Genomic DNA, 25,530 nt, shown 5'->3' with positions numbered 1-25,530 from the left:
AATGAACGGCCGACTTTGAGGTGCGATTGTCTCATAGGGAACGGCTTTGTAGTCAGCGACGGTAAAATGTCGGCGTCTTCTGAGAATATAGTCGATTTGCGTTTTACTGTTCCCACTATAAAATGTAGAAGGAAGAGAAAATCGTTTGAGGAACCATGTATTCATAAGTAAGGATAAGGTCATGGGTGTCCGCAAAATGGACTATACGCTCGCCACCCTGAATGCGTGCTCCAAACTCTTTTCCCGCATTGTACTTGTTGTCTGCTTTTTTACTCACATGACTATTAAGGTCGACTGCAATGATGATATAGTCATCAACCGGCACGTTGCAAGTCCTTGCATCAAGAATTTGCTGATCTTTCGACTTCTTAAATCACATCACAAAAACCATCTGAGATGGCGATGCCAACACCGTATTGAGTGTGGGACCAGATCACCGGGTTTCTTGTAGAGCGCAAATATCAATGTGCCTTTTCTGGAGGGCTCTTGCTAGTTCCTTGGTTTTTTCAGTCAGGGAGCCAATGTTTAGCGTGCAGACATCTATTTGTTTTGTTCGGACTACCTTACTTACGTCCTGACGCCGTCCATGCATCAAGAACCCTTGGTCATTTTACGGCAGGATCGAGGTTCGTCCTGCCGCGTTCGCTGAGGTGAACGTCCAAGCATTTATTCGAGGCTTAGGACTCAACGCGATCATCTTGTTTTTAACGACATTGGATGCATTTTTTTAGTCGGGCTGTCGGGGGACCTGTTATCAAGAGAGATTAGATACGATTCAGCATAGTGGAAAACTCCAACTCTACTTTATTTGCCTCTTTTCCTGATCTCAGCATTTTATTTTTGTTTTACTGATGATAGTACAGAGTACGTTGCCTCAAACTCTCCTCCTTTACCTGGGGCCATAAGTCACACGGAGAATAGGAATTTTCCTAGACGCCGTGTATGTGCGGGTTTTATGGGATTTGGAAAGACCAGATGTTGGTGTTGTCATTCGGTCGAAATTGCTCATGAGTCGGGACGGAAAGGAACCTCTATAGTCATCTTTCTGACCGTTCAGACGTTGTTTGAACTTGTTGCATAATTTTTTTGAACTTCTGAGTTTTCACTTTTATTTTATAAAAACTAGTGCGCTCAACTTTGTGCATATTAAAAATGTACAAAGAAAAAAAACCCGCTTTCTGCCTTTATGGATCTTTTATATTCGTTCTCGCACTGAACTAATTTGATTTTTTTTGCTTCTGCCTTGAACTTTTAGTCCTTTGGTATAAGTAATATGGCGTCGCCTTCGTCGATTTATGTCATGCCCTGTGCTTTATATAATGAACCGAAATTGTTCCACTCCAATTTTTTGATTGCGATGGGTATTGTAGGAAATCTTTCCATAATAAGTGCCTAAATCTCACCGTTGCTTTTCATGCCGTTCGCGCATAGCTTTTGTCGATTGCCGACTACCACTGCAACGCTTGCTGTGGTGCAAAGTCCTGTGATAAAATATAACTGCTGCATCATCACACAGTTAATGTGATTTCTCACTGAACTTTCTCCGCCATAGAGTTTCCCTCGGCTGCTTTATGGGGTGACACTGTTTCCTTAGTCACTGAAGCGTTTTCGCTTCGCTCTCCATCTACAATTTCGAAGAACTTTGCTGCTACTGACTGGTCCTATTTTACACTGTTCCGGTGTAACTGCGAATGCTGCTGCCAATCCAACAGTCCTGTTGTTCAGCATCAGTACTGAATTCATGGGGCACGAGCTTTCTGCTTTTCAGCTTTTCTTAAATCAGCTTAAATTGTTCTTTCAAGGCACTGGTGATTTCTATTCTAGATGTTATTTCGCCGAGATTCTTGCACTGAATATAGACCTCATGACTTCAGGCCCGTACTGTGGCATTCTTCGCAAATGAGTTCTTAACTAGGTCATGAAAGCCATCAGTTCCTTCCAAGCTGAATTTTTCCAGCTGAAACATGAGATCGCCTTTCTCGGTCCTTAGGATTTTGCTGACATTTCAGCCTAGTTCAGATTTAGCCTTTTTTAATCTCTCTGCGAAGGACAAATTCCCTTGCTGGAGATTAAAAGTGCCTCTGGGTGAATTCGCAACTTTGTTTACTTTTCCACATTTTTGTCAGCGGCCTTGGTTTCAACATCTTCGTTCTCCTTAGATTTCGCCAATTTTGATAGCCGACGCTCTTGGTGTACAGGTTTTTCTCCTTCCGTATTTTTAGCTCCGTTCTTCGGGATTGGTAGTGTGCTTTTTTTCCTCTTAGGTGTTTGCTGATTGACGAGAGCATCACCATCTTTGTCCCGCATTTTTTTTGTTTGGTGGCAGATAGATGGCACTACAGTTTGGTGCTACTTGAATCGAATGTGACATTACTACGCCGGCGGGTTACGGCTTGGGTCCTTTTTCTGAAGCCTGCTTCCTATTATAGAGGACCCTGTGTTTTTGATAGGTTGAGGTTCGTTGTGCTTGTCCTTGATAAACTCAGACAGCTAAACTATTTTTGCTCCAAGCTACATAAAAAGTAGCTGCTCCGGATCAGCGCTTTGTTCTCTATGAGACTTGTCCAGATTAAAAATAATAATAATCGGACCACGGACCAGATTACTCCTTTTAAACATTCCTTCATCCGTAGAATTTAATGTGCTTCCCTGCGATTTATTTTTTGCTGTCTTTGGCATTGGTGATGATTGAAAAATTGAAGAGCTTCTCCTGAATAAGATAATTTCTTGGTTTTGGAGTACCTTCTCAGGTCGTCCTAGTCGGTCAAATTCCCGCCTGCTCACTCCCAAAAGCCATCTGTACGGGGCTCCCGAACCCCTGCACCGTAAGTTTCTTATATCTCTCTTCTTCCATGTTGGCCACATTTCATGGGTATCTTCCTCACAGCCGTTTTGATCCGCGCACCAGGGATGAGCAAACACTTGTCTACGCACAGTCAGAAAGAAAGTACATGAACACATATTTATCATCAATAGGTATGCCCTATCCGCCACCTGTGTTTGCGCCTGATCTCAGAGCTGGCAACTACTCACATCATTGACTGTCTGTCGCACTTATTTTCTCAGAAACGGTTACTACTGGATTTTGTGGAAAGGTGGAAATCGTGAATCTCCTCGCATCCAATGAGTACCATCGCTCTACTTTGAATTTAAGGGGGTGGTCCTCATACAGGAGGTGAACAGTTCTTCTTCACCAAATATCAAATTAAATTTAGCATTTGATGAAAGACGAAGAAGGCGGGGATTGGAAAGTGATGATTTCTTTCACGGACCTGTTTTTAGAAATTACTCAACCCAAAAATCTGAAAAAGTCACAGAGCTACCACTGTATGGTGTCTAGGCTTCAAAAAACCCTCCATACCCGTACCTTTTCAATAATAATATAATAATAGTATATTTAAACTTCGTCGTAGCCGATCCCAAGCCCAGTTGTGAGAGGAGGGGGGTTAGATAGCTCCAGTCTGAATGGCTGTACGCCAATGCGCCATCTCAAGGAAGGCGCAGGAACGTTGCGTTCTAGCAGATTACTCACTGAGGTAGCTATCACCACACCTGACAGTTAGATATAAAATACAAACCCACAAATGAGAAGAAGGAGAACTTTGAGGTTCGGTACGGATAACCGGCGGGGGTCGTCTGACCTGGTAACTGTCGGGCTCCCGTAACGGACAGCATGGCGTCGAAACCGCTAATCGTTGGGCAGCTCCACGTCTAGGCGCTTCGATGACCAAGAGCATTGCTCCGCCCTGTGCAGGAACTGGACTGAGGATATGCATCTCTTTACTATCCGGTACGTGTTCGATTGAGGTCATCATAGAAACTGGTGACCAAGTGTCGATAGGGGCAGGGGCGGCGGCATCAGCAAAACTACGCCGTACGGTAGGCAACAGTTTTAGTACTTGCCGAAGCACTTTACTTCACTGTCCGCCTGAAGTTTCTGCTGAGGTTCGGGACGGCTCTATGCATCTCCAGCAACTCCGCGAATTCTATCTCAAATCAATGATGAGATTGCATCTTGACTGTCTGCTGATATGTCGCTGCTGCAACTACAATCAATTTACGTAACGTGGTGCAGTTACGGCTATCAGATTGCACGGTCAGAAGATTTCCTTTTGTGTTATTGGTTTGAGTGACCGAAGAGATCCACCATGGAAAATTCGTCTGGAATGTTGGCGGGGCTCACTAAGGCAGGACATTGCTAGACTGATTCAGGTCACCACTGGCAATACCATTAGACGGGTGAGAAATAAAGTGCAGAGGGTTTACAGAAACTATGTCATTCCAAAGGATGGATGCAATGGTGGCACACCACTTTATCTGTGCCTTCATCTGAGGGTGCTATACATCAGAGCCTATCCATATACGGAGGGGCCTCTTCCAAGGGGATCCTTTGAGTTCCTTTTGCTTTTGCGTGGCACTGAACCCCCTTTCGTGACTACTGAGTAAGGTTTTGCAGTAACATATGGCCTACGTACTAAGTGCGAACTGACACACTTGATGTACTTAGATGACATCAAGCTGTATGCTGTTACTGACGACCATCTGAGAAGTCTGCTGCGAATACTGGACATGTTCAGCCATGATATTCGGATGGAATTTGGATTAGATAACTGTTGAATCCAAGTCACCCGCAAAGGTCATCACGAGCCGCATGCCGGACATAGCATTGGTGACATCGAAGCTATGACCGAGACAAACTTTTACAAATAACTAGGAATTCTGCAAGGAACACATGCTCAAGTTGGTGATCTGAAGGATGCTCTGCTGTTAGAATTCCTACGGCACGTAAAGCTTGTACTGAAATCGCATTTCTCGGGGAAGAATAAAATAAGCACATTAAAGTTATTCGCTATCCCTTCACTGGCTTATGCATTCGGAATATTACGTGCTTATTATTACAGCAAAGAGCAGGCGAGTCTCTTGCGTATGGCGTTGTGTAAGGGGGAGGGGGGCGGGGAAGCCTTTCAATCTTCTAAGTGGGGTGAAGTCGGACCAAGAGGGGATCGATGAATGGAAGTCGAAGGCAATGCACTATCAACACGTGAATTGTCTTTGGCAGCCATTTTTCGATTTGTATTTGTCGGACAGATGGTTGTGTGCTGGGGAGATCTTTTCTGAGACGGAGGGTTCATGTGTAACATTCAGAATAGCACGGTCGCCACCCGAGATTATAAAATGTTCATCATGAAGGAACGGCTGAAGAACGACCAGTGCAGAGTGTGTGGTTCGGCGTTGGAGACGTTGGACCATCTCATTTCTGGCTGCAGTGTTATGGTACCGGTGCAATATACCACCAGGCATAATGCTGTATCTAAGGTGATGATCAAAACCTTGCATACAAGCATGGGCTGATCACGGAAAAATGTTCAGTTTACCGATATGAGCCGCAGGTTGTACTTGATAGTTCTGCTTACAGCATGTATTGGGACCGTTCTAACTGGTCGCCACATATCGCACAATAATCCTGACGTGCTGTTAGTTAATATGACAATATTAATGTTGCTATCCCCTATAATTGCAACATCAAACGAAAATACGTGGAGAAGAAGGTGAACTATGAGCCATTGGCTCGAGAAATCAAAGAAATTTGGCGTCTCGAGAAAGTGGTAGGTACCATAATATTGTTAGCTACAGGTATTGTACCTCAATCCCTCATGGCTTCCCTTGATGTCCTGGGATTTTTGCACAGTCTGGTTCAAACCATGCAGAAGTACACGATTCTGCATACGTATTCGATGCTGCGGGGACTACCATCAGCCACCACCACCAGCACCCCCTTATCTTTCAATTAGGTAGGATCGTCCGACCCTAAATGCTTGGCACTTAGTGCTATAATAGTATTAGGTAAAATCCGGCATCTGCCCAGATTCTGACAACTCATATAATAATAGTATATTTATACCTATATTTTCTGAAAAATGACAGGGAACCCCCTTTAAGTTTACGAAATTTGGTAGGAGTCGCACTATTACCAACAAGGTCATAATAGGCTAAATTTATCTTTTTTGTGCAAATTTGGTGCAATCTAAGGCTAAATGTCGCAAGCATTACGAGCTACACTCAAATGTAGGAAATATGCAGAACCTTTCAATCTGATGCTTCCAGTTCTGTAGGTATGCTTCACGTAAATAGATGTTTAGCAAATATTGTAGATTTCACTCGTATCTGCTAGGATGTTCCCGTGTCGAGTCGGGATGATGGTCATAAAACGAGATCTTATAAGTGGACATAAAATGGTAATTGTAGGACTATAAATATTTGTCTTCTGAAAACTATTTCAATTTCACTGAAATTGAAACCTAATCCCTTTCATAAATCAAAATTGCATGGTTTCAGGGCTTTCCCTCTTGAGCTCGTCAATACATAAAAGGGTCCGAAGCATACAACCAATCAGTTTGTGGAGATTCTACTCAATTTCCGAAACATCATAGCTGATGCCATGCTCAAGATGTATCTGCTTACTGCGTTCCCAACTACTGGAAACTTTAATCGAAATTCAAATCACGAATGCATTCCATTTCTATTCATGTCCCTTGCAGAATCGTCAATGTTCAATTCCGCAAACCAGTCGGGTGCATCATCTAAACTAGAATCCTAGATAATGCTCCTTATAAATGGTAGGAAATGCAATGCACTCTCTGCGAGATGTGTCAGTTGAGCGCTTTACTCCGTACAATGTAGGGTAGCAGAGAACGTATTTTATTTTGTAATCTGATTGTTACGTACAGATACGGAGTTTCGTTTCTTTGTATCTGAATCTGTACAGCTTTTGTTGGTCGTTGGCCAGACGGGCTGGAGGACCGGAAGATCGTCCTTAAAAAGGAGTTGTTTAGCTGAGCTTGATTGAAAAATTTCATTGCAATGGTGCAAAGATAGCAATTGGGTATTCTATCTCAAATCAATGCACTTCCTCTATCAGATTGGTGGTACTTACGGACCCTTTGATTGCATCCTCTGTAAAATATTAATCTGTGCTCCCTCGTTAGTCAGTGGGGCACACATTTCTGCTTTTACGACTCCATAGAGTTCCACAATTCCGCATTTTCACTGTTCTACCGGTTACAATGCGACGTCCATTCCTCGACCAACAACTGGCAAGAAATTAGGATTTATGTCGTCTTACAAATCAGTTATTCGAATATCTCCATTGGGGGTTGTAGTGCTCTGTGGTAATATGAACGCTACGACATGAGAGTGGTAGTTCCATTTCGAATGCAATGCAACGATAGCAGTGGTGGCATGTCTTTCTCCTTGGGGGACCATTACGCGCGACGATAGCAGTCAATTGTTGCAGTAAGAACTATTCTAATTTGATTTGTATCTTATGTAACTTTTGTAGTTTCCCTTGTCTGTACAAATTAGTTGGAGCATGAACAAATTACTTTTCAGAAATTACTGTAGTTGATCCTTAGAGTGAACGAAAGCGTTGATGATGTCACGTAACTTGTTAAATTATTCTAAACTATCTGAAGAGTAGTCTTAGAACCTTACGTTGGTATAAGCGAAATTTGTGTTGTAATGCTCTGAAATTCTGATACGTACTCAACATTTCCGCTAGCATCCTGTTTCAAAAGTATCTATACTTGATTCTTCTTATCTTTTTTTCAGATTACAAGCAACGATATCAAAGGTGTTTCAACTCATGGCTTTCAATTTCTCATCAGTGATATCAATCGTGATTTCACGGAAATGATTGCAATGGTGAGTACTTACTCAGCGTTTAGAAAGTATATTTGTCATACATATCTGTACGGAGCATTGTATAGGACTATCTGCAAACTTAATAGTAAGAAAAACATTTTATCTAGAGGCGAGAGATAGATAGTCAAAAAGTATATACATATCAGCTTGGTTTTTGTGTTTTTTTTTTGCCTTCTGGCGAAAGTAATGGTAGCTTTTGGTAGCCGTATATATCTGTAAGGTAACAATCGTGGGCGAATTCCATGCAGAAGCACGTGCCTTTATTGAAGTTTTTGTGATGGTTTACTGACCCTTAATGAATTTATATTTACCGAATCTGCATATATATTTGGATAATGAAAAAAAGTATATTAGGTCAAGGTGTTAATATGCATTAGAATATTTTATCTTTTGTGCTGGAATAGTTCAATGATCGAAGTAGCAAGAAAGAATTGCTTTATTTTCCCTTGGTATGAAGGGCCCACCATCCTTTATGTTATACAACTTTGAAAAACCGTGCGAAGATGATGGAATCCGCGCAAACCAACAACTGGGGTATTCTGATGGATCTGAAGCATTCACAACCAATTTAACACCTTGTAAAATTTGTATCTTTTGCTCATATCAACTTTAACTTCATTCGAGTGCACACACATGGAAATGTAAATACATTTACGGAGCATAAAAGAGATGGATTGATATTGAATTTAACTGTAGAAAGGAAGTTTTCCCTTTGGGCTGAAAGTGTTTTTTATTTATTGCATATACAGCATTTCAGAAACTTTTTACACTTCCAACTAGAAGGTATTCACAGAGTGATATTTACAGTGCCAGAAAAGAAAAAGTGGTCAAAGGATGTAAAAATGCTTTGTTAAAAAACAAATGGATAAACAAAGGGGATTGCGCCATTTTGCGAGGTTCTCAGATCACCATTCAGCCTATCAAGCCATCATTGTTTTGGCTTACCTTTTGGCCGTTTCCTATCGAGTTCGTTGTTGTATTTTTTTCCACGATCGGTACAATCCTATATCGATCGCTCGATCCACTGCTCCAACGCAATATCTTCGTGTCCATTACCGCGAAGCGCGGTTCACTACCTTTTTTAGTCGGTCAACACACAGGACCATAGTGGGTGACAGAGCGAACAACTGCAGTAAATTTTGGATTTGACACATTCATTGACGCGCCGATCAAAAAGCACGCCGCTTCCCTCTTTATGTTGAATGGGTCACTCATTTCATTTCATTTCTTTTTCGAAATCTTTTTATTTAGAACAAATATTGAGCAGTAGAAACGTAGATGGAAAAAAGTGGGTGAAAAACAATCTTATAATGTAACAAGAAAAAATGGAATAAACATTATGATCACTATGGACACTGTGGTTCGGCGCCAAGACTATGAAGGAAGCATTCCTGATTTCACTTTAGCGTCGGAATCTCTGGGATCATCGGTAAACGGGTGGCGAGTCGATTTCTCGGCGAGTGATCACCAGTACATCACGTTCGAAGTGGTTGATGCTACTTACTGGCGGGCACCAACGCGACGTTCCCCCTGCTTGTGGAATGTCACGAGGGTGAACATCGGGAAATTCGTCGAAGATTTTGGAGCAGGCAGAGCCTCGGTGGAGGGGGGTGGTAGTCTCGCAGCTGACACCGTCGTAAATTCAGTGATGAGCCTGATTACGACGGCGTATGAGGATAACGAGGAGACATGCGCCATAAAGCCACAGTATAGATCAGCAAAGCTCGCGGCTGGTACAACCTTATCAACGAGGTAAATGAGAACCCGCGGGGGCTATAAGCTTGTCATCCGAAAAATCGGGGCTCTGCGGAGGCCCCGCAAGTCTCGACCAGATGGACCGCATTGTACAGGCATTGTTCCCCAGATATCCTGTACAGGTTGTTGTTAATAGGAGAGGATTGCCCCCTTTTCACAATGAGAGAACTGCAAGAAGCGGTTCTCACTTTGAAAAACTAGAAGGCGCCAGGTCCTGATGGCATCTCGGCGGAAGTTTACCAACTGGTGTTCCGCCAACGGCCAGAATTGCTGCTTAAGGCGTTCAACGCTTGCTTGAAGGAAGGCATTTTTTCTTGTGGCTGGAAAGTGGTCAGACTCGCGCTGTTCAGCAAGGGTAAAGGAGACCCAGAGCTCGCGTCTCCATACCGACCGCTGTGTATGCTTGGCATGGCCGGAAAAGTGCTGGAGAAGCTCATCGGGAGTAGACTCGCTAAAGCGATCCGCGCTGGCGGGGAGTTATCCCCAAGGGAGTTCGAGTTCGGAACAGGGAAATCCACAGTGGATGCTGTTATGGTGGTCGTGGATGCGGTTCATCGAGCCGAGGCATACAGCTGTCGATCTCGATGGATAGTGCCCCTCATGACGCTTGATGTCCAAACTGCCTTCAATTCCGTAAGATGGACAGATATGCTAGGCTCATTAGAAAATTCATTCCACATGCCAACCTACCTCTTGCGGATATTGAGGGATTATCGGAAAGACTGCCCCCTGGTCTATGAGACGCTAGACGGCCAGATGAGGATGGAAATTACGTTGGGAATAGCACAGGGATGCATCCTAGGGCCGGATCTCTGGAATTCTTCCTACGATAGTCTGCTGAGACTCGATATGCCCGAAGAGTCGCGCCTGGTCGGTTATGCAGACGAAGTTGCGGCACTTGTTGTCGGACACACTGTGGAACAGGCGCAAAGCAGACTTAGTATATTGATGCGACGGGTAAGCGGACGGATGATTGTTCACGGTTTCAGCCTTGCGCTGGAAAAAACCGAAGTAGTCATGTTGACCAGAAAGAGAATCCCGACCCTGCGTCTCATGTTTATCGGCGAGTTGACTATAGAGTCAAAACCAGCGGTTGAATACCTTAATTTAATGCTCGACTCGAAGATGAACTTCTTCGAGCAAATCAAAGCAGCAGCGGATAGGGATGCAGCTGAAATCGCGACCTTGAGTCGTCTAATGGCGAATGTTGGGGGCCCTATATCTACTAGAAGATGTCTCCTTATGGGAGCAACGCAGTCGGTTCGGCTCTATGGAGCGGAGGTATCGGCTGATGCCTTTGAAAAGGAAGTGCATCGTAAGGGCTTTGCTCAAGTGCAGAGGTGGGGAGCTTTGCGAGTGGCGTCTGCTTATCGCACTGTCTCCGAACCGTGATGGTGATCACGGGAGTGATCCCGTTGCTCTTCTTGCCAAGGATCGCTAAGCTATCTACCGCCGTAAGGGCGAGAACTTAACAGAGGTGGTTGCCCGTGAAGAACGTCAACGTACCCTTATCGAGTGGCAACTTTCTTGGCAAAATGAGTCAAGGGGTAGATGTGCTGCGCGGCTCATCGACAATTTAGACCTGTGGTTGAACCGAATGCACGGTGAGATTGATTACTTCCTTACCCAACTTCTAAGCGGGCATGAACATTTTCAGTCTTACCTGCACAGAATTGGGAAGGCGCGACCTTCTGATTGTGTGTTCTGCAATGGAGTGACGGACGACGCTGAACACATGTTTTGCGCTTGCGAGAGGTGGGACGGCTTTCGTCAGCATCTTTATGCAGACACAGCCGAGCTATCTCCAGGCAACATTGTCGGAGAGATGCTGAAGAGCGCTGGCAGATGGAATCGTATTGCGCATTATGTTCAGGCTCTTCTTATTGCGAAGAAGATTTAACTCGACCGGCGGAGGGACCGGATGGTAAGGAGTTCCCTTAACTAACAACTCTCTTCCTCCCCTTCACTCCCGTTGGTGAAAGAGATTCCCTGATTTGAAGGCTCCCAAAGCCGGAAAAGCGGGAGGGCTAGCATGAAGTAATGCGTCACACGGTTCCAGGCTAGTTCTCTGATGATAGGGAGGTGTTTAGTTGGTAGTCCAACGGCGTACTGTTGTGGGAGTTCAACACCCTGTGCGTAAACGCATTCACCAACCGTACTCCAAAAAAAAACTGTAGGCACCGAAAGTTTAACAACATAAAAAACTATAATTAATATAAGAAAATACTTTAAATTGAAAAAGAGTCAATTACAGTCGCACTTGATCATCCACTAAATTATGATATAATTTCTTCAAATGTCCACTGAAGCTCGAATTTGGAGGTCACAGCTCCCTAATTCTGCGAGAAGTGGCAGACGCAACATCCAATCGAAGGTAAACGACCATCAGATGATGACCCCTTTCGAGAGCGATGTAAGCGCCTCTTCTTAGGCAAGCTTTTTGCTCAAAATGAGGAGGAATGGAAACTGCAGAAATCTACAAACTTTACACCATTATAATTACGATCGCCAAGGCTGTGTTCCCGCATCACCTGTTTGAGCAAAGTGTTGTCAGTCTATCTTATCTTGGCATTTAGATCACCCATGACGATCACAATGTCGGCTTTAGGAAGCCTCTCCTAAACTTCATATAAATGGTCATTAGAAAACATCCGTCACCACTATACCGGATGAAGACCCTTGTCTGCAAGGGACTCATCGGAAGTGGCTCTTATTATCACGCCATCGCTGGTTAACTATTATCATAGAACTCGGGACGGCCCTCTGACAGCATATGTTCCAGAGGAATTTCTGGAGAATCATCTCCCGGTCCAGTTGTTTGCATTTGGGGGTGGCGGTTGTGCCCATATCGCGATCAGAGCTTCTCGTGGGCTTGGGCGTGTGGGTTGTACTATTTGGGCGCTATATTTCTTAGTTGCGGCAAAGGTGTAGGATGAGCCTCACATCCACTGGTATGGACTCTGAACCTACACTTAGTATAAACCAGTACCGCTGTGCCAATCACGGCTGGGGTCTGATTGTGGGGTCCAAATCAATCCCTGTCCGAAGAGAACCGTGGGATTATGTCTACAAGGCACGTATTCACGTTGCACCCCCAGGACCTTCCACAATATTGGAAGTTTATGTTGATACAAGTCATTTGAGTGCGCCTTGCAGTAGCCGTCAGTAATAATCCGACATCCGAAACGTGTCTGGTACCACTTGGCTTTCCAAAGCGTAAAAATACAGTGCCGTAAGAGAAAGGGGAGTACTTTTGGGAGTCCCAGCATCTCATTTCGCTTAGGCCCAGAATATCCACTTGATATCGTTGGAATTCTCACTAGAGTTGGAGAAAGCGAGCTTTGTTGGGACCCTGAATATTGCTGTCCAGGAGCTTTGGCATATTCTAGGTCAGTCCCTATCCGAAGTGCTGTTGATGCAGGTTATTAGCCCACAAATTTCGATCCCTTTTAGTCGCATTTTCCAACAAGTAGAGAAGATTTTCTTTTTAAGAACCAACTTCCAGAGCGAGTCAAATGACAGACTCCGTCGAATCTCCACAGTTTTAAGTAAATGGATTATTATGGACTATCTCATTAGTTGGAAAAGAACTTTCTGAGAAGAGTCGAGACAGCTCTAAAAATGCGGAAATAAACTTGATGAGGTAAATGTACTAGGATTCTGCTTCCGATTTTCCTTCCATTTGTTTGCATGAGAAAACTTTTTATATTCAGAGAAAAATGTCTTCTTTTGTTGGCATTGTTGGAAGTATTTTTATACAACGTTCTCTTCTGTGTCTTTATAAATCGGAATGGTGGAAATATATCCACGTACTGAGCACTCAGATACATTCAAGTAAAATCACAAAACTTTTCGAGAGTTGATAAAAGAACTTTTTGTGAACCAGACAATATCAAAGAATGGATAAAAACGTATATAATGTACTGTGGTACAGTGGGGAAGTTGTAGGGGGGAGAAAATATGTGCACTTGTTGATAAGAATAATAAGAGCCTATTCAGACTAGGGGGGATTAAAGAACATGTGGAACAAAGTGTGAAATACTTTCAGAGAAGTTTTCTTGGCTTTTTCTTTGGTTTAGGACTTGTTGCACTATATACGAGTATATTGTGTTTGTTTCTGAAAAAATTCCAGAGTATTTGTAGCTTACCAGCTCCTAACAAACATACAAAGTTAGGAATCAATGGCCTAATCGATTTTTGAAGAGGATGTCTCTGTAGATAATAAGATTACTCAAGTTGTTAATCATGGAAATGTATGACTATCAGTGGCTCATATCACATTGAAACTGTTTCCCTGTCATCTGGTATTGATAGAAACCTAATCAGTTATAAAAAGAGCTAATTGATTAGGCTGAGTACCTTATATACAATTGGCGTTTTATGATTTGTTTATCCAGAATCTCGTTTGATACTCCTTCAGAAATGAGCTTATCGACAATAGTAGCTTGATCTAATTGCAGTCGATCATGTGAGTATTAATTGCTGCGATGTTGATCCGCTAGAGGACAAATGTGCAAAATTATATCTCCCTGATTTGCCTCAGTTTATTGGCCTAATTACATTATCTCTGCTCTTTTCAATTAATCCCATAATATTCTGAATTGTCGTCTTTATGTCACTTTTTATGGCTTTTTCAATAGTGTTGTTGCTATAACTCCCTAAAGGCATACAGTGTTGGTAGCAGAGCATAAAAAAGCACTTTTGTTAATGAATTTTGGAGAGCACGAATTGCTCCCAGCCAATTTAGAAACGTAAATTTTATTTATCACAAACAGTGCCGTACGTAGAGTATCACCAGACATAAAAGTTCCCGATTTCTCATATCACGTTAATAAATCTCTGGGTATTTTCGCGAAATTTATTCTCTTTATCCGGTAAAATGCAGCACCGATGCAAGTCGCTTGTTCTTCTAGGGAGGCCACAACTATATTCACCATATGTGTCAGGGAAGGCTATAATTCAGTCAGTGGAGGATGCTGCGGTCAGAATGTTCTGATGTTATTGCTTTATCCAGAGCTCGAAGTTTTAGTGGATTTCAATGGATCCCGAAAAGAAAAACTATCCAAAGATAAAGTGCACTATATTTTATGGGATTAAAGTTTATTGCTTTTTTGAGTCTGGCAAACTTTATGAGTTACTGGCTTTTTTCAATGAAAATCTGTGCTGAAAATTTGACATTCTATTGGAGTAACGGTTTAGGATGCCGAATATCATGAAAATGGAAACGAGTGATTACGAGTGATAATTCTAATTGGGAAAAGCAAAGAAAATTATCATATGAAAACTGAGCTAGTAGAGAAATTTGAATAATAATTTAAGTTAGGCATTTAAATCAAGGACTCGTTCTCAGAAATTTTTCAGTCGAAAAATCTGAAAAAAATAATCTAGTCCTCAAAATAATCTCCAGTTCGATATCTGTTCAAATATTAAATAAAAAATATGTATGTTATTACATTTTGTTGATATTCTTTTTTTTTGTTTTTCGGTGGGGGGGGGATAGGTGAATGCATTTACGCACACAGTTTTGGACTCCCGGTTCGGTACGTCGTCGGACTACCAACTAAACACCATTTCTCCATCGTCAGAGAGCTAGCCTGGAACCGTATGTCACATTACTTCGGGTTAGTTCCCGGACTCTCCTGCCTTGCGGACCCTTCAAATCAGGGAATTCCTTTCACCAACGGGAGGGGAGAGGAGGAAGGGAACTGCCAGTTCAAGGAACCTCCTGCCATCCGGGTCCTCCACCGGTCGAGCTCTATCTCCTTAGCAACGAGAAGGGCCCGAATGTAATGGGCAACACAGCTCCACCTGTCAGCACTCCTCAGCCTCTCTTCGACAATGTTGTCTGGAGAGAGATCCCCTGCGTTTAGATAGCGCTGCGAACGAACCCCATCCCACCTTCACTTCACCTTTACAAGAAAAATAAGTATGGTGGGCCTCTTCCTCAACTCCATTGCAAACCAATCCAGAGATCGCGCCTTACCTATCTTGTGCAGGTAAGACTGAAAACTTCCATGCTCACTTAAAAATAGGGTAAGTAAATAGTCATTCTCACTATGCTTCCAATTCAGCCACGCACCTAAGTTGCAGATGAGTCGCGCCGTCCATCTGCCTCTAGTTTCATTTTGCATTGCCGTTCTTCACGACCAACCACCTTCCTTCGCTCATCTCCTTTGCGCCTGTATATGGCTTGAAGCTCCTTAGCAAGAAGGGCAACGGGGATCACTCCCGCGATCATCATCACGGCCGGTACAGAGACAGTGCGATACGCAGACGCCACGCGCAAAGCTCCCCGTCTCTGTACTTGCGCGAGACGTTTACGATATACCTCCTTGTTAAGAGCGTCCGCGCATACTTCTGCGCCATATACCAGGACAGACTGTGTTGAACTCATCAGAAGACGTCGCCTGCTAGACGTAGAAACGCCAATGTTTGCCATTAGCCTACTTGACGCCAAAACTCCAGCTGCAGCCTTATTCGCTGCTGCTTTGATTTGCTCAAAAAAGCTCATCTTTCAGTCAAGAGGTACTTTACCGCTGGTTTTGACTCGATTATCGACTCACCGAACGATATGGGACGCAGAGTTGGAATTCTCTTTTTAGTCAGGTTGATTACTTCGATTTTTTCCAGTACAAGGTTGAAACCATGAGTAGTCATTCATCCGCTTACCCGTCGCATCAATATGCCGAGTCTGTTTTGCGCCTGTTCGACAGTGCGTCCAGCAAAAAGCGCCACGACATCATCTGCATAGCCGACCCGCGCATGTCGAGTTTCAGTAGACTGTCATAGGTAGCGTTCCAGAGGTCCGACCCTAAGATGGATCCCTGTGCTAACCCCGACGTGACTTCCATCCTCGTTTGACCCTCTAGTGTTTCATAGAGCAGGGAGGGGTTCCTCAGATAGTCTCTCAAAATCCGTAAGAGATAGTTCTCCACGTTGTAAGTAGTGTCTAGTGTGCCTGGAATGTCTTTCCATCTTACGCAATTAAAGGCGTTTCTGACATCAAGCTCATTCAACGGCGTCCACGACTTGCATGACAGCATCAACTGAGGATCTCCCTGCTCTAAAATCAAACTGCTGGGGCGATAAATCTCCGGTAGCGCGTATCACTTCAGCGACTCTACTTCTGATGAGCCTTTCGAACAGCTTTGCTCGCTGCGGAGTCTGATTTGTACTCCATTATGGTACATGTCTCCTTCCGGTCGCTTAAACGTTGGGTTAAGCGGCGGAGCCTGTGACACTCCTTTCGGAGCTCTGCGATTTCCACTGTCCACCAATGCATGGAAGGTTTGCCACGCCTAGATGCCCTCCTGGGCATGGAAATTCCGCAAGCCGTCGTCATCAGATTCATAACTGAATTTACGACAGTGTCAGCTGCGGCGTCACCGCTCCCAGGAGTACCCTCCAGCGTGGCCCCACCTGTTCCCAGGGTTTCGACAAACTTCCCGGTGTTCACTTCCGCGACGTTCCATACACAGAAAAATCGCTGGGGTGGCGCACACCGAGAGTTTGTGTCCACCACTTCGAAAGCAATCTGTTGGTGGTCGCTTGCCGAGAAGTCTTCCAGAATTCGCCACCCGTCCAAAAGCGATATCAGTGATTCCGACGCGAAGGTTACGTCTGGAATGCTTCCCTCGCAGCCCGGGCCCCGGAACGTTGGGGTGGATCCGATGTTTAGAACTATCAGTCCTCTTCTCGCCACCATTTCTAGAATTCGTTTTCCTCTGTCGTCTGTGTGAGGCATGTCCCATTCAAGTGCCCTAGCATTGAAGTCACCTCCGACTAAGATCCGCCCATCTGTGCCTAAGATATCGTCCTCCAAAGCTTCAAGCCTCCATCGAAAGTCCGGCATGGTCTCATTCGGCGTAAGGTAGACACTAAAAAACTTTATCCCTGAACACCGATTGCAGACAAAACCGTCCCCTCGGCCTTGGGTGAGAACCCTAAGGAGGGTGCCGTCCCGAAGCCAGATGGCAGTGGTACCTGATATGTTACGGTGCCATGAAACTAGGTCTTTGTTTTGGTACTGCTTACTGATGAGTACTAAATGAGCTTTGGTCTCCGCAGCGAACTGCGCCAGCAACTCGTGAGCGGTTGCACTCCGGTGCATATTGATTTGTAGGATGCGAATCATGTTGACCGTGAACTACCTCTTTCCAATTCTGCTCCGAAAACTGGGCACCGCCCCGAGCCCGCAGTGTGCGCAACATTCTCATCAGTTGCGCTACGGTCCCTGCATAGGACGCAGCTTTCTTTTTCATTGCAGGTGTTCGCTTTATGTCTTGCCTGACCGCATTTACGGCATGTTGCCTTTCTGTCATCATGGTATCGTATCGTATCATCGTTTGAAATCTGCGGAGGCCGGGAGTTCCATATGAAGTGCAGGGCTCTCCTCCTTTTCACATTGGCTACATATAGTCGAGACCACCTCTCTGATTGTGCATGTGGTAGTTTAGGTAGCAGTGTCTCGTTAAAAGCCCTATTAGGGCCCTCTTAGCGGCACTTTTACATACAAAGATTTTCTCCTGCCGGCAGGAATTTATATTACTTCATTGGGTTGTGTACATCCTTGTAATTTCCCTCTGCAAGTAGACTTCACAGTAGATGGCCGCATGCCAAATGCAGGCTCTGGCCACACATTGTGGATCCATGTCCTTGACGAGCTAGTCTGCCACCGGACCGCCGGAATAGATTCGAATGGTGCAACTTCGCTATTTTCGTCGCAAACATTCTTCTGCGGCCAGTGCCATATATCCGTAATCGGATTTTCTGCGAATATTGCTGAGCCTGATCCATCTTCCATGACTGACCTGGTGGGATTGGTGGTGAAGATGATAAGGGCTGCAATCCCTGGCCATTTATCGATCATTCTCTCTTTTGGTGATTACGATGGAATATGTGTTTCCGAAAACAGATCTGGAAATCGTATGATTGATATGGACAGAACCATTAGATTCTTGCTAAGAAATTACCAAATATGTAAACTCAAGACCGTACGATCAGTCACGTTTCTGATGATCGATGTAGTGGTCGGCGTAGTATTCATTGTTCCAGTAATAAGAGATTTACGATTAGATATGATAGGAGTTTGGCAGCATACATGTTGTGTATTTATCAATGATTTTTTAGCATCTGTTGTGATGAACATTGACACAACGTAAACTTCGTTGTGTCAATGTTTGGAAATCGTCCAAATATTCTCCTGAAATTCGAAAAGTTTCGTTGCTACTCAAATAGCATTTTACGCAAAATATGGCATTATTTAGCTCCTTCTGAGGTCGCCAAATGCGTCGACTTACTTGAAATCCCAGGTCTTGAAATCTTCCCCTCCGATATTTTCGTTAAACTTCCGTTAAGCACAAAAAATTTGGTAGGAAACAGATGTCATAGGAAATGTCATTCGAACTTTGTTTTTGCAAAGTGGTGCAAGTGAGATGTTCGAAATGACCAGTATTCGAACGAGTCAATGTCATTATGGAGGAAAATGAGTTTTGAGAGATCTCTAATTTACGTCCGTTAAAATTTTGACATTGTAGTATGGTAATTATAGTTCCGGCATAATGTGTCGATTACGTGCTTGTCTACGGTGGCTACATGGTGTATTTTGATTGGGCTAGAGGAGTGATCAAAACTGATCAAAATTTTCATCGAAGAATCAGGTTGTGTCCGGATAGCTCAAGGTCGCATCTCCATTACATCCGGAAATACTCAATACTCGTTGGGGTTTATGGTATGGTGGCATCATCGGAGCATACTTCTTCAACAATGAAGAAGGACAAGTCGTACATAACTGTAGAGGGAGAGCGTTGTTAATCGACTTCTTCCTCGGAATTTGATATTGACGTGGACAATATTTGTTTTCAATAAGCCGGTACAACTCATTAGTTTCGAGAAGTGGTCTTCATAGCGGGCGGATACCGCCTTGTAAATTTTTGCGTAGATTTGCTTTTCTGGTAGGCAAGTTGCCTGCAGTGAAGTAGGCACCTAGAAATGTGTCTGTCCCTTATGAACTGGTCTACTAGTTTTTCTAATCTTTTTAATAGAAAGGAAGTTAAACTGATTGGTGGGACCTTTTGCGTCCGTGTAGATGTCTTTCTCTGGATTGGGAATAAATATGACCTTCATATCACGCCAGGTAATTGGAATATCAGATTGTGCCAGTCATACCCGGTATATAGTGCGAATTCCATTCAATCTGGGAGATTTGTATCTATGAGGTCAGTTAAATGCTCACTTTACTCGCTTAAGTGATACTATTTTGTATGTCAAGGCCTAATCTCTCTGTTGAGGGTTGTATGCATCTGTTGGTTCCGAGTTGAGGTTTTGAATGCTACCTGGGAAGGGCACTTCAAACAAATGGTTTGCCGTTTCTTAATCGCTACCGCTCTGTAAATCTATATAGATGACCTAGCTGCTGACTACGTTCTTTGACAAGGATTCACTACAACTTTGAGGTCCACTTAAGAGAGTTTCTTTGCAGAAGCGTCTCCATGATTACCATTTAACTGGCCTTATTGTCTTCTTTAGAGTTTTCTGAGCTTCTTTGGACCAGTTTCAGTCAATGGTTGAATCAGACTTTAAGGCTCGGTTGAAGTATACTCTTGTCGTATTCCGTTTTTTTACCAAATCTGAGTTCAACCATGGTATTTTGCTATTCCTTCGGGTATTGAGTGGCAACTTCTCTTCGAAAGCTCCTCTCGTGGTAGTTGTGATCATCTGGGTTGCTTTCTCAAATCCGACAATGGATCGTGATTCGTGCGCCCAGTTCTATTTTCTATGCTGTCCAATCTATCTTCCGTGGATTTGGAAATGGAGCAGTTGGAACTGGATCCATGCCCATTACCAAAACATTGCACTTTCCACTCCAAAAGAGCCGCAATGTCAGTGGCTGCCACCGTGATGCGGATGACCTCTCGCCTGACAACCTTAAAGAAAGTGGGTCCATTGCCCATATTGAGGATCTTCAGTTCGGTTATGTGCATATACCCTAACTAAGGAAATGTGATCTTGAATCTATTTTATAACATGTAATATCTGTAAAGGTGCCCAGATGGCTTAGTGGTTGCAGCGCTAGACTGTCATAGCGGAACATCGCGGCTCAAATTTCACTGTCGACAGGTAGATTTTAATTGCGATTGGAAGTCAGTTACCAGTCGACTCAGCTGTGAATAAGTACAGGTTAATAATCACGGGCGAGCGAAATGTTAACCACATTGCCTGCTACAATGTACCTTTACGGTCTTGAATGAAGTGCGTTCCAAGGCACAGATTCAATTGGATTGTCGCCCCAAAGGTTATTATTATCTGAAAAGCTCCGTAGGGATACTAAATTTGTTAAATGCGCTTACAAAATAGGGGGTGGAAATCTTTAAATTTGCAGTGGTATTTCATTGCCCTCTACCCGTATATATGTATATGGTTGCTATAAGTTTCTAAATACGCGCCATCACTATCGATTCTTGGAAATATGCTTCAACTATTCGCATGATTTTTTGAGAAGTTTGCACTCCACCTTCATCGTTCTGTGCCACGTAGTTCTAGGAGGACCTACTCGCCAGTCATCTTGATATAGTGGAGTCCATTGCATATCATAAACTGTAATGAAGTTGTTGTCCTCCCTTAACACCGTTCTTGCAACTTCTATCACAAGGGGATAAATGAGAAAATTAAGCTTCGGGTGTGCGGTAGTTATACAACTTGTAAAACAATATCTTGAGTACTTGCAATCGCAAAGTTACGTCAAGTGCATTGCACTGATCAATCTCAGCCAGTGCAGCAGATTCTCAGATGCTTGAAAGAGGAAGCTTTGACCCATTAGTTCATTTGGAAAACATCATTGTTTAGTGATGGTGCAAAGGGCAATAGTGTAAATGATATTTTCAAGAGATTTCAATTAGAGTATTTTTTTTGTCGAAAAACAGGATCAAATGGGGAGGTATGAGTGCCATAAATGCCCATGAGTTAAGTAACAACATTTAGTGTGTATTTGTTACACAGTTGTTTCTTTTAGTACTTCCGTACTGTGATATAGAAACAAGACTATTGTAATATCGAGACTGAGGTTCCTTCTCGGCCAGCTCGTATTTATGTTTCCTTAAAATTGTTTACATAATATACATATGTTCCTTATCTTCTATGAAACTATCTAATACATAACACATATTAACATATGGTTCTTATCTACGTAAAATCCTATCTTTTTATTAGAGTCATTCTGAGCAGCGAAGATGCGCAAATGCATCTTCGTTTATTATTCAACAACAGGAGATATGGAAAATGATAAAGATCGAAGTATTTATAAGGATCATACGGAGGAAAGAAGATGAGCAGATGGATTTTCGTTTATTATTATTTAGAACCAGGATTTATGGTGGTCGTTAAAAGATGCCGACGGTGCGGACGGTTCCATAACTCATGTAGAGTATAGCCCCCCCTTTCACACTTATGTGCTATCGCTGTCGCTTTATCATGACTTTCCGAGAAACTTCAACTTCTCCTCCACTGTTTTGTCCACATAGTTCTAAGTTGTTGCCCTTTCTCAATGTGTTACCTAGTAACTACCACTGTCGCCTTTTAATCAATATGTTCATGGTCATTTGGCTCGTCCATTATAGCATCCTCATGACACGGTGCAGATGAGCGCTCCGTGCTTCCGAGTAACAGTGGCAGTCATCTTCCATATAGCAATCCTATTTTCTCTTGTTATGGTCACTGTCACACGGGACATCCAACGTCCAGTGTCTTTCACACTGCTTTAATAATATCAGAAATGATCTTGAGAAACTTGTCTAAAAATGGAACTAACTAAGGGAGAATAACATTTCATGCAACAAGTTCTCAGATTGAATCTGAATAAAACAGCATTTTTTGACGGCCGATCACTACGAAACAGGTATTGTCACTGTCAGTGGCAGACTTGTTCATAACTGAGCGATTTGAAGCGTTATGAAAATGATTCACGCATTAGCGCAACTTGGATGTGGCGTTTAACTGGTGTTCTTTGTAATCGACGTATCAATGAACGTCTTAAATCTAAAAATTACCGCAATATCGTCCGCCCTGCCGCCCTCTATGTTTCCGAATGTTGGCTGACTATAAAAAACAATGAACGGTGTCTTGCGGTATTGGAGACGAAGATGTTACGCTGGGCTAGTCGCATGTCACGCCTTGATCACATTCGAAATAAGGATCGTGGAAAAATTGCGAGAGAGGCACCTTGGATGGTATGGTCATGTAATTCGCGCTGGTGAAAATTCACTTGCTAAGATTGGTTTCAACATCCAAACAAATGTCGGTTGATACACTGGATGGGGAGTTGAAAGCTTCGTGACTGCATCCAGATCAGGTCTTTGGTAGAACAAAATGGCGTCACCGATCATGACCAGCCGACCCTGCTTGTGAACAGGACAAATACTAAATAAAAAGAAGGGGAAGCGCATCGCGCTCTTTAAGTCGTTGTTAGGGGTGAAAGATTGGAGGCCCGCAAATATTGTTGAAAATCCCCGGTGCGATGCGTGAATACGCGTACCTCCGTGAAAGTAGAGATCGGATTTAATAGTAGAATTTGGGGTAAGGGATGTTTTCTCTCAATGATAGTGGAGCTTACTAACTCACTATTAATGGGGGCTTTAAGCATTTGATTGTTTTGAATTCACCAATGATGCATAAAATGGAGTAGTTTGCCGGCAGCTGCTTTCATCTCATTACACCCCAATATTTTTTATCAGATTAATCGACTCTTGACTTTTTAAGGATGCCTTTTTTATAGTCCTTCTATGCTTTCAGTTTCTCAACTCGTGAACACTTCATTGAATTTAACTTTTTAGCTTTTTGGTAATTGATCCCTTTATTTCTTAATGTTCATTCATTTTCTAACTAAGCGAATGAAAAACAACCTCTCAAGCAAGCTTTTACTGCACAGTACAGTTTCTCTGTTCTAAGAGATTTTACAAAAAGTCATGAAAGTGGGGTGCTACATTTCCTTCAGGATACCATTTAACTGAAGTGAGCTTTCCGTTTAAAGATGATCAAGTGCAAAGGATATTTGGGTCAACCGGAAAAAAGTCCTCTGTTTTATGTGAAAAACTTCCAAAACACAAACTTAGCTAGTCAAGTTACTCTAGTGGAATAATTGCACCGACAAGTTTGTTGATAATATCCTATAATCATTTAGCAAGGTCCAAGGAGCAACTTTTTCATCACTCATAAAGCCAACCAGCCGAAAAATTTGAAATAACCATATAATGCTGACGTCAATATTCTCAACGCAAAGGAAGTAAAAGCGGATTAAATAAACATCTTTCTCGCACATAAAATAGGCTTGGAAAATTGCTCCCAAAAATAATTGGTTTAAAGTGAGAAATGCTACATTTTTCCACACTGTCGTTCATCAATTGATAAATTAGTCCAATCATCATTTCCTCAATTTTTGAGAAGAAAACGTATGTTTCAATTTTCGATTCAATTCAGATCACAGGCAGACTTTTGCCTAACACAAATGTGTGTGTTTACACGCCCAGCTTATTTTCCTGGTTTTCTCTTCTATCTTATAGATGATAGATATTTTTAGCGCAAGCTGCGTTGGAATGGAAAATGTGCGAATAAATGGCTAATTTTCATCGCCAATATGTCTGCAGACATATTTTTCCCGTCTCCGTATGACGCTTTATGATTGATACATACCTCATATGCTTTTGGTATGTTATTTACAAATCCGTTGATATAAACAAACTTGTATACAATTGTGTTAGATTATGTGGATTTAGGAAGCTATTAATAAAGAAAATTGGGCCCCATACAAGCTAGGAAGTATTTCAAACATTTTTTATCATTTTTAGTGACAGATGGTTTCAACAAGAAGGCTTTATTCTTGGACTGACTCACCTGCTTCCTAGTTATTTGTAAGCCTACGTTTTTGAGGGCATGTGGAACACATCATTGTCAAACAGACTTCATACACCTTCAGTACTTTCTTTCTCTTCTTTCTTGATATAACCCAAGATTTCAATAAATACATCCATTTACTCATTAAACAATGAAAACGGAAAAAATCCAAACGAATACGGGAAAAACCTATTTTAACACATAAGTTATTGAAATGGATATCCTTTCAAGTAAACACACTCATCTGATATGCTCTCTTTAAATAGCAACAAGTCCATCAATGACTGGAAATATGGGATATAAAACTGAATGAACCGAATAATTGGCCTATTAGCTTTATATTGACGATGACACAGCACAAATATTTGAAAGTGTCATCAAAAGAATTACAAAAACCAAAAAGGACTCAAAAGACTTCAGATCGGGAATGAAACGCATCAGCAAAAGAACATGTTCAAAGTAGTAATCGGGTGCCACGGAGCTAAGGTTTTCATCTTCTCTCCTCCGTTCCTCATTGAAGAATGGAAAAAAGGTTACGGAATTGAGTGAGGTGCATCTTCTGGAGGCACTAATTATTCATAGTCAGAGTCTCTTGAAAAACGGGCGTGAATATGTTAGTGGTATAGGCTTCAGCACGCTCAAATCTTCAATGGGGATTTCCCACTCTCAAAGGCTCCAAGCTCAAAAGTCCTGAGCTGGTCCACTTATTTCTGAAGGGGAGCAGATTTTATCGTTTCATCATCATTATCAACGGCGCAACAACCGGTATCTGGTCTAGGCCTGCCCTAATAAGGAACTCCAGACATCCCGGTTTTTGCGGCGAGGTGCACCAATTCGATATCCCTAAAAGCTGTCTGGTGTCCTGACCTATGCCATCGCTTCATTTCATGGAGATTCTGCTTCGTCTTCTTTTTCTACCATAGATATTGCCCTTATAGACTTTCCGGGCTGGATCATCCTCATCCATACGGATTAAGTGACCCGCCCACCATAACCTATTGGGCCGGATTTTATCTACAACCTGACGGTCATGATATCGCTCATAGATTTCGTCGTTATGCAGGCTACGGAATCGTCCATCCTCATGTAGGGAGCCAAAAATTCTTCGAAGGATTCTTCTTTCGAACGCGGCCAAGAGTTCGGAATTCTTCTTGCTAAGAACCCAAGTTTCCGAGGAATACATGAGGACTG

The 25,530-nt window shown here is 42.9% G+C and overlaps 1 protein-coding gene across 1 annotated transcript in view; it reads left to right on the top strand.

Annotated features, from left to right (window-relative positions):
* Window positions 1–25,530, top strand: part of LOC119652330 (cGMP-dependent 3',5'-cyclic phosphodiesterase-like) — a 291,653-nt gene that overhangs the window by 127,671 nt on the left and 138,452 nt on the right. Inside the window, exon 3 of the mRNA XM_038056342.1 lies at window positions 7,609–7,701. Coding sequence (XP_037912270.1) covers window positions 7,609–7,701 — 93 coding nt within the window. The remainder of the gene's footprint in view (window positions 1–7,608; window positions 7,702–25,530) is intronic.

The sequence above is a fragment of the Hermetia illucens genome, chromosome 3 (assembly GCF_905115235.1).
Source record: "Hermetia illucens chromosome 3, iHerIll2.2.curated.20191125, whole genome shotgun sequence".
Taxonomy (NCBI): Eukaryota; Metazoa; Arthropoda; class Insecta; order Diptera; family Stratiomyidae; genus Hermetia; species Hermetia illucens.
The sequence above is the reverse complement of the archived record's forward strand: the minus strand, read 5'-3'. Positions and strand labels throughout refer to the sequence as shown.